The sequence below is a fragment of the Haplochromis burtoni genome, unplaced genomic scaffold (genome assembly GCF_018398535.1).
Source record: "Haplochromis burtoni strain Fernald_Lab_line unplaced genomic scaffold, NCSU_Asbu1 Contig_11, whole genome shotgun sequence".
Classification (NCBI taxonomy): Eukaryota; Metazoa; Chordata; class Actinopteri; order Cichliformes; family Cichlidae; genus Haplochromis; species Haplochromis burtoni.
In genome coordinates, this window is record NW_024582372.1 from 334,119 (window position 1) to 344,326 (window position 10,208).

The window sequence follows — 10,208 nt, forward strand, 5'->3', positions numbered from 1 at the left end:
TCCTCTGAGAAGTCAGAAATGAACAACATAGAGCATACACATATATTCTAGAAACACAAAAATCGGCCTTTAGCAATACTTTTAATTTAAAGCATAAAATGTACAGTAGTATATTTATAGCAAAAAAAAAGGTTAAGTTACATTGGATTGAAAAAAGACAGGTTGTGCAAAAGAGTACGTTCGCCATAAGTTTAAGAAACAGCGGCATATAAGGAAGCGTAGAAACAACTTCCTGTCAAGAGTGGAGGCCTCAGGTAATCCCACTGGGTTTATGAAAACGACAGGGGGAACTACATTACCCACAATTCTATTGTACCGCATGTGACTTGCTCGTCACGTTACGGTCAAAACACTGAGGTCTCTCATTTCCAGCGGTGGCGGCATAAGGTAGGATACGAGCACTTTAGTCTTACACGAAACAGAGACGACTCTTTAATCCTTATTGTGAGTAACGCGGAGGTGTTTAAATGTGTGGACTTGTTGTCGAAAACGAGCTCTCTTTAGCTCGGTGTGCTGTTTGCTAGCTAGCTAATGTAGGCACAGTGGTGTATGGGTGTATTGATAAATGCTATTGTTACCTTAGTGAAAACAAAAGCCTGAATCTAGCTACGATAAAAGGTGGATTACTTGACCAGTGTCTCCTGTAGATACCCCCGTGTGTGTGTGTGTGTGTGTGTGTGTGTGTGTGTGTGTGTGTGTGTGTGTGTGTGTGTGTGTGTGTGTGTGTGTGTGTGTGTGTGTGACACAACATTAATAAATCACCTCCATGCTTTATTCCTGGCAGCTTTGCGTGTTCTCCTACACTTTCTGCCGTACGCTCATTAGCTACTTTAAGAGATCCACTTGTAAAACGACTGTTCTCTAAAGCGTATGTTTGTTCTTGAGCTCACTGATTTTGATTTTTTTTTTTTTTTAAACATGGTGATTATAAGAATCATGTCATCTTCCTAAAACGAATAGTACCCCTTCACTGCCTTAAACTGGGTAATTTCTACAAACAGTATTTTATGGACTTCTAGGAATCAGTGAGCAGAAACTGTTTTACCAAACATGACTCGTGATTCAAACCACTTTTTTTTAACTTCCCCATCTAATGTACTCAGTATGTTATTTTGATACCACGCTTCTCCCAAATGCATCTAAATGCAGACAATATTTTATTACAGCTCAATCTCCAAATGGCTTCACCATCAAACCATCACCGTTGAGAAACCTCAGCTGGCTCCTGACTGGACATAAATATTCATCTGCAGCTGGGTTATATCTCGTAGCTTCATTCAAATTTCCTCACCTGATTTTCTGAGGTGCTTAACGCTTCCCAGACTGAGCTGCACCTTGGTGACTCATGGCAATTAAAAATGATGTTGAGGACTGGGGTGGTGCTGGCAGCAGTGACTCTGGAGAAAGGGCGTGGCTCTTGCAGAGCCCCAGTGTGGATTCTGTTCGGCAACCTGAGTCTGAGAGGAGGAGCTCGGGGGTGTCATCAGTAGGCGCTGTTTTCATCGTGGTGAATGCAGCGCTGGGAGCAGGTCTACTCAATTTTCCTGCGGCCTTCAATATGGCAGGAGGTGTAACTGCAGGATTCGTGCTTCAGATGGTGAGGAGATTATGTGCTTCTGCTACACCTCTTTTGTCTTGCATGAAGCATGTATGTCATGAAGTACAGTTAAATTAGGATTCAGTTATAATTTGGTCTGCTCAGTTTTTATGAACTACATGCATTGATCATCTATAATATTAAAACCACTGAGGGTTGAGATGAATGGATCCTGTTTTTGTCCTAAAAGGTCTTGGGACTGGCATGGTCCTGGTCCTATGTTACTTTGAGACATACCACACACCTTAACATTGCTAGAGGCCACGCACATCATTGGATAGCAATGGAAGCATCCTATAGCAGAACAATGCATTCCATCATTCTTGAGAAAATGCTTGGAAACAGCTTTAGAAACACAACCAGTGTGTGACGTTTGGTCTCCAATCTACTGACATCCCAGTCTGACAGAGCATCAGCGGGATGTGCCAGGAGAATGTGAACCACACAAGTCACACCCTTTAATCTACGAGATCCACTGGCAGTGTTAGAGTATCAGACACCAAGGGATGTCTCGTGTTCATTGCCCAGTCTCCAGACCAGTTTTGGAGGGTCAAGAAGGACCTCCAGAATATAACTCTGATGTTTAATGTTGTGGCTGATCAATGTATACCCTCATTACACTGAGGGTGAAACATTTTTTGGCACTAAGAGAAGCTGAAAGGAAAAAAAATGTTATTTTATGTCACTACCAACAGTTATTATTAGGTTAGCTGGAAAGGGAGTCAGACTGAATATTGCATGAGCTTGTTCATTCCCGGAATACAAGAACTGACAATCAGAGCACCTGCTTTCTCTGTATTCATGTGACCAGCATATTCATGTAGTGCTGCTTTGTGTTTCCTTGTGTTTCAGTTTATGCTGATCTTCATAATCACCGGGCTGGTGATCCTTGGATACTGCTCCCTGGTTTGTGTTGCCCCCAAACGTTCTTCACATTTCACTTGTTTTTCTTATGTTTTCTCTGCCATGTTCTGGACCTCGAACTCCGAACAGTTTTGTCTCTCTTTTGTCTTCTTCCTTCATTCGTAGTGAAACAAACTGCGCAGGCTTCTTAAGTAACAACTTCTTTATTCTGTGGTTGTAATCCTGATCATATGGATAGGTTTGGACTTTCACTTCCTCAGTAGCTCAGATTTGTGCTTGCGTCTCACACAACACTGGAATAAAAGAGTAAAGCTAAGACTGAGTCAGCTGAATTAAGTAAATTTTAAGTGATGCAACAATATCCGCTGAAGAAAATCATTTACATTCAGCTGTTGGATGGTTTCTGGCTATGTAAATGTGTGAGACTCCAACCTTAATTTTGCCAATAACTATGCAGACATCTGTAAATCAAGCTGTGGTAGCCAAGATAAAGTGTTTTTCTGTGTCTTTAACCTGCGTGCTGGCAGAATCCAAGATAGCCAATTAAGAGTGACTTGAATTACTCAAGTAGTAAACAGCGATGCTCCTGCTGCTCGGTTGTTTGTGGAGTTATGTAGAAAAACCTGTTTTAAATGCCGCACACTGCAGGAGGAACCCATGTTCTCAGTGAGTGCATGGATGCATCAGTTTAGGCTTGCGGGAAATATCACAGGCTTGTGTTGAAAAACCTAATTTGGACAGTTAACCTTTGTTTCAGTGGCGCTGAAACTCAACGGCTAATTTAAGTGTGACATTTTAATGATGATGTATTTTAATGGTGGCAAATGAAAATTCAGGTAAATACATACAGGCTACAGATGTGATTGCTAACCTTGTGAATTTAACTCGGGCAACTTTGTAAATTTTTTGTGTTAATTGAATAAAACCCAAATCACATAGGCCTAGAAACCGATTGCAGGCCATTTAGCAACCATTGGTTTCTAGGGGAACAAATGTGTATGTGTGTGTTTTTTGACTGGTTGGCGATTGCTGGAGGTTGCTTGTTGAAATTGGTTGTGAAGAGCTATATGGTGCTGACTCAAACACCTGTTTTTGGTTGCTTTGGTTACCATTTGGAGAGTAGTTGGTGAGCATTTGAAATGGGCGACTGTGATGATCTGCAAACCAACCACAATAAGGTGTTTGGGTCACCACCCTCTGTGCTACAGATTTTACCTAGTGACTGTCTCCAACCACTCGCCAGCCAGTTGGGGAATATACATTTTTCCCTGGGAACCAAAGGTTGCCAGGTGCGGTCACTGACTGGTCTCTAGGTCTGTATGACTGGGGTCTAAGTGAGTGATAAACTTATTAAACATTAAGCATAAATGCGATGAACTGTCACAATTGTGAATGAAAAAACATGTACACCCTCAACAGTCAATGGATTGCATCACCTCCAATATGGCAGGCAACTCTCGGATAATGAAGTCACATGAGAAACGTTAGTATCACTACCGTGTACCTACCTACTGTTTGATCAACGTGCTTTTTTTAAATTATCTGTCTTTTTTATTCAGGTCAGTAATGAAGCTACTTACCAGGAAGTTGTTCGAGCCACTTGCGGGAAAGTCACAGGAGTTGTATGTGAAGTAGCTATTGCCATCTACACATTTGGCACATGCATTGCTTTCTTCATTGTCATCGGAGACCAGCTCGATCGCTGTAAGTGTACTTTATCAGACTGGTTAGCTTTTTTTTTTTTTTTTTTTTTTTTTCGTCTCTAGAAAACCAAAACCCCTAAAACTGGAATGTAAAAGACAAAAGATGCACCTGAATTAAATTTAGCTGTTCATCTCTTCAAAACCATCTTTAAAAAAAAAATTTCTGGCTACAGAGTCGTTATTGACCACAAGCCCTGTTTCCTGGGTTTGACTCTGTGTGACTTTGACCACTTCCATACATGAAATTAGATCCTTCACCTCAGATTTCATTTTAAAGGACAAGATCCAGCGCACGCTGCAGAGGCAGGGACAGGACAGGACTTCCAGGGAGCCATCAAAAATATTAGTGACACTTAAAGTGGTCTGGGGTGGACAAGAGTATGATCTTTAAAAGGAAGATCAGCCAAATTTAAATCATGTAAGGTTTTGATTTATTTTATTTATCTTTACACGGCCTAATTTGTGAGATGTTCCGATCATCTCCTACATTTAAATGAAATTTCTGCTTTCCTTTTGCATTTAGCTGTGATGTATTAAATAGGGGAAGTCTTTCTGTTATAGAGCAGTATAAAAAAAAAAAGTCAGTGTCATCAATGATGAGGGCAAAGAACATCAGAGATGACACTACTCAGCTTTTTCGCTCAGTAAATGTGTCTCTCATGTGATTAACTCAACCCAGAGATGCTGACAGTGTTTAAAAGAATTCAACTCTGGTCTTTTGCTATTTAGAAATGAATGAAGTGTTTGTGACTTAGATCGTCTGCATTTCTTCATCCCTCCTGTGTGTACAGCTCTTTAGCTAATCTCCTGCTCTGTACCGTGTACCCTTCTCCAGCAAACAGCAGATTGTACTCTGGCTCTTTCTCTTTGGGGCCTTCTCAAGTGTTTTTGAAATCCTTGTTTTTTTGTTACAGTGATCGCTGCAGCGGGTCATAATGCAGAGGGTGAAGACGATCACTTCTGGTACACTAACCGCAAATTTACCATCTCTCTGACTGCGATACTAGTCATTCTTCCTCTCTCCATCCCCAAAGAGATTGGCTTCCAGAAGTATGCCAGGTACAGAACTTTGCCCCTGTTAACCTGCAGCTTATTTTCACCCTGAGAATTGATTTCTTCTTCTTCTTCTTCTTCTTCTTGTTATTATTATTATTTTTTAAATTTACACACTGATTATTTGAGTTGTTCGTTTTTTCTCTGGTAGTACTCTGAGTGTGATGGGAACCTGGTATGTTACCATAGTGGTCATCATTAAGTACTTCTGGCCGGACAAAGAGGTGACTCCGGGCTATGTTCCTACCAGGTGTGGACACATTTCACAACACTTTCTAAACATCTGCATCCTCCTCATCTGGCTTTGTTTGAGTTGCTAAATCATTGTGTTTGTTACAGTTCTGCTTCCTGGACTGCAGTTTTTAATGCAATGCCCACCATATGCTTTGGCTTCCAGGTATCTCCTCATTTGGTATCATTTGATGAGATTTTAAGCTATGTGCCTTTATGATTAGACTTTAATATTAATAAACTGTATCTCCTGCCTTCTCCGTCCTGATCTCCGGTCACAGTGCCATGTCAGCTCCGTGCCAGTGTTCAACAGCATGAGGAGGAAAGAGATCAGACCCTGGGGGCTTGTTGTGACCTTCAGCATGTTAATCTGCCTTTTTGTTTACACTGGAACGGGTATTGTACATATATATATATATATATATACTGAATAACATGCATCTTTATAATTGACTTTTAAATACATTTGAGAAACTACATGTAAAAGGTACTTGAAGGTATTTTTTATAGCGTGGAAATATATTCCAGAAATGTAGTCAGCCTGCAGGTTTGCTTTTTTTACAGTGAAGCGATCCTTGGTGTGTTTTTTGATTTGTTCAGGTGTCTGCGGCTTCCTGACATTTGGCTCCAACGTCAGTCAGGATGTGTTGATGTCGTACCCCCCCGATGATATCGCCGTAGCCATTGCGAGAGCTTTCATCATCGTCTGTGTGGTCACCTCCTACCCTATTTTACACTTCTGTGGCAGGTAAGACACAGCAAAGCTAAAACGTGTGATACTAATGATGAAGCCGTAGTTGATATCTGGATATATTAATGGGTCAAGACAATACAGCAGAAAACCATATGCAGTGTAAAGCTACAGTGGACTAAAGGTTTCCTCAGCAGATAATAGAGTAATACTCACTGTGTCTGTCTGTTTCTGTTGTAATCTGAGCGTCTCAGTTTTTCTTGTGGCTGCTTCAGCTGCACATGCGTCTGAGTGCATATTGTTTCCTCCATTTCTAACTGTATTTCCTCCATCTTGAGAAAAGCTTAAAGTGAGATGGCATAATCAAAATAAAGTATTTTATTTGTATTCCTGTGGAAAAATAAAAGCAAAGAACACTCTTAGGATAAGCAGCAGCTAAGTGGTGCTGATTGTAGGCAGCTGATTAATCGAGTCTAATCAAGCGTGATCACCTCTATAAAGGCAGAAGCTTTAGAGGTGGAGAGTGTGTCAAAACATGCCATAATCTTCCCAGGAGTGGACGTCCCAGTAAGTTGACCCTGAGACTAGACCCCCAATACTTGGAGAAACTGCAGAAACCCCCAAAGCTACATCTCAAACTCTATAGGGCTCAATGAGCATGTTAAATATTAAAGTTAATGACAGCACGATTTACTAGAGGAGAGCCTCTTCTCTCTAAAAAGAACATCATCATCATCTATTTATTTATTTATTTATTTATATAGCACTTTAAAAACACACCTGGTAGACCAAAGTGCTGTACAATACTAATATGCACATAGTAATAAAACCAGACATAGCAATAAAAAAAAAAAAAAATCAGTTACCCACAGAGTTAAAAGCCAGGGAATAAAAATAGGTTTTTAATAAAGACTTAAAAACTGGCACTGATGTAGCCTGTCTAATATGGAGAGGAAGGTTATTCCAAAGCATCGGCGCTGCAACAGAGAACGCTCGGTCTCCTCTAAGTTTCAGCCGTGACTTTGGGACCGAAAGCAGCAACTGCTCAGCTGACCGAAGGGAACGAGTGGGGACGTGGGGCTTCAACAAGTCAGACAAATAAACAGGTGCCAGACCATTTAGAGATTTAAAAACCAATAAAAGGACTTGAATTCAATTGGAAGCCAGTGTAAAGAGGCCAAAATCGGAGTGATGCGATCAAATTGTCTTCTAAAAATCGCGCCGCAGCATTTTGCACTAAAATGAAGAAAGGGCTTAACCTTTGATAAACATCTGAGGTGATAAAATGCTGATTTTTACCAGTTTAAGTTTACAAAGTTGCAAATGTAAGGAAAAAAATCCTGATGTAAAACCATAAACATTCCTATTTTATGTGCCCACGGTGAGTCTTTACTGCTAATTTGCTGCTCTCTCTCTTCAAGTGTGTATTTGTCAAACTAGACACACATACGGGTTGAAACACACTAGAGATAATAGCAGCAAAGTGGCAGAAGTGATGATGATTATGGGTTCAACATCTGTTGGCTTACTGTAGCATTTTATTGCATCATCCAGTGTATTTTACCATGTGAGCATTTCTTCTTCTTTTTTTTTCTTTTTTTTTTGCTCTGCTGTTTCCTTTACTTTATTTCTTTCCTTTATTTATTACCTTATCTATTTCCTTTAGTGGTTGCATTTCAAGTGTCTAAAATATTTTTATTTATTTATTTATTTTTATTTATTTTTTTGGTAAGGCTGTCAGTTCTTACTAGTGAAAAACTTATGAAGCGATATCTGTGAGATTTCTCACTGCAGCCTGTTACTGGCATCAGATAATTTACAGCTTTTCTTTTTTGGCCTTTTTTTTTCCTGTGATTTTTTTTTTTTTTTTTCATGCACTGAGATGCATTCAAATTATTGCCAGCAGAAGAAACTGACCATATTTATGTATTTGTTGTTGGCTAAATATAATCTGTCCTCATTAAATAATGTTTATTAGTGATGCTAGGGTTACTAAATTTTCCAATATTTAGAAATTGAAAAGGAGCACTGATGTGGGATTTGTTTCAGGTGGTACCCCGTGTGTAGTTTTTAAAATCTGTATCAGATGATTTAAAAATACAACCCAAAAAAAAGTCAAAGGGATTGGTGGTATGTCCTCGGTGTGTTTGTGTGTACTAAAGTCCTTATTTAGTTTTTATGGATCTTTTCTTCTCAGTACTCTGCTGTGGTCATGTGTTGTTTTAGGGCAGTTATAGAGGGACTTTGGCTGCGTTTCCAAGGTGAACAGGTAGAGGTGTGTGTACGTCGTGAGAGGAGGAGGAGGATCCTGCAGACGCTGGTGTGGTTTATCATCACCCTCGTCCTCGCCCTCTTCATCCCAGATATTGGTCGAGTGATCTCTCTGATCGGAGGACTGGCAGCCTGCTTCATCTTTGTCTTCCCAGGTACACTGCACGCCATCTGCTCTGTTCGGGTTTTCTGTGCAGTTTTTATTGACGCGCTGTAAAGCCAACCCAGTGTTTCTTTAAATTTACAGGTTTGTGTTTGTTGCAAGCCAAACTCTCAGAGACTGACGTCCGATCTGCAAGGTGAGGCTCTGCTGTAAACCTGCTGAGTTCTGGTCTTCTTTCTGCTTCTGTATAAATTTCTTTTTTTTTTTTTTTTTCTTCAATCATGCAGTGGTTATTTTGCATGACACTCTTTTCTTATTAGCTGACTACACATTCAAAACCTCAAAAGGCCCTCTGCATGTGAGGCTGTCATTGAGCTTGTGGGCATATTTGCACACTTTTTAAAACTGCATTAATTCTGGATGCTACATTATAGTTACCCTTCACAATTACATGACTACAACAGATTACATACAGCATACCTTGATCTTAAGTAGGCCAGACCAGTGAAGCTCCCGTTTTTGCCGTTGTAAAAAAGTTTAACTACGCGTTTAATCCCAGATGTCAGATGACAGAAAAGCGTCAGCACAACTGTTTGGGTGTAAATGTTTAACATTGCAGAGGATGTTCTGAGAGCTTATTGATCAGACTAAGGTTTTTGTTAATTTACAGAAAATGGGCACTTTTTTGTTAATTAGTTTATTAATTACTGTGGAACTGAAATTTATAGAGTAAATATTGAAAAAAATAACTATTCTATAACTTCTTTGTTTATCTATTAATTTAGTGCGGTATGAATGGCCATGGGGGACGTCTTTATTAGTAGCAAAAGCTGTAAAACTGGATAAGCCCGTCTTTATGCCACTGAGATTCTGCATCTGTTTGATCTGTGACGAATCAAAGTTGAAGAAAAACTTTCCAGTTGAACACTTTTTAAAGATTCTTTAATCTTTTGACATTGGAGCCACATGATTCACTGTCATTATTGCAAAAAAAGTTATCCATGCTCAGACGGATGCATTTCCTCTCTCTCACAGCTGGCACGGGCTGGTGATCTTCAGTGTCGCCATGGTTACACTTGGAGCGTTCATATTCGGCCTCACCACGACAAACTCCATCTACCAGGACGTCGTCAACTGAAGGGAATAATTTTCACGAGCCGGTGCTGCTCTCAGGCCTCTGGATGATACAAAGCGTCTCATGACCAAAGAAAAAAAACAACAACAACAACAAAGACAAACATCACCTGCTCCGTACTGACATGAAGGTCTAGAGAGTTTTGTTCAATCGGGGAGTCACCCCGTCATGCCGAGGGAATTCAGATGCTTCTAACAGCATGTTTCATGTGTTTTACTGTGTCATTATTTCCAGAGGGGACACGCACTCCTTACTCCCCTCTGTGGATGTAACAATGACACGTTCCTGTTTACAAGAGCCGAAGGACTTAATCAGATTGATTTTAACAGAAGAATTGTACCACTTTGTGTAATTTAATTAGCATGTCATAATGTAATTCATGTTCAGTACTAATTATGTCGCTGCTAATAGTTTGTCTACTCATCAGTGTAAAAAAACAAAAACTGGATTAAGTGATACGTTACCACAGTAGGACAAAACATATTAAATGTATGTAAAGGCGTAGACTGGCATTAATGCAGAGCCAGGGCAGTTTGATTATGAGGTTTTCAATTATAGGG

General features: G+C 40.0%; 1 protein-coding gene across 2 annotated transcripts; it reads left to right on the plus strand.

Annotated features, from left to right (window-relative positions):
• Positions 1-253: 253 nt before the first annotated feature.
• slc38a7 (solute carrier family 38 member 7) lies at positions 254-10,208 on the plus strand. Of its 2 annotated transcripts, none has more exons than XM_042213584.1 (12): positions 254-387; positions 1,167-1,597; positions 2,450-2,503; positions 4,021-4,165; positions 5,079-5,223; positions 5,369-5,467; positions 5,557-5,614; positions 5,730-5,844; positions 6,049-6,196; positions 8,366-8,565; positions 8,658-8,709; positions 9,549-10,208. In XM_042213584.1, the coding sequence occupies exons 2-12, from the start codon at positions 1,346-1,348 to the stop codon at positions 9,649-9,651; spliced, it is 1,371 nt and encodes a 456-aa protein (XP_042069518.1). In that variant the 5' UTR covers positions 254-387; positions 1,167-1,345; the 3' UTR covers positions 9,652-10,208. The 2 variants fall into 2 exon arrangements, with proteins under 2 accessions (XP_042069518.1, XP_042069524.1); XM_042213590.1 differs by having other exon boundaries at positions 379-444.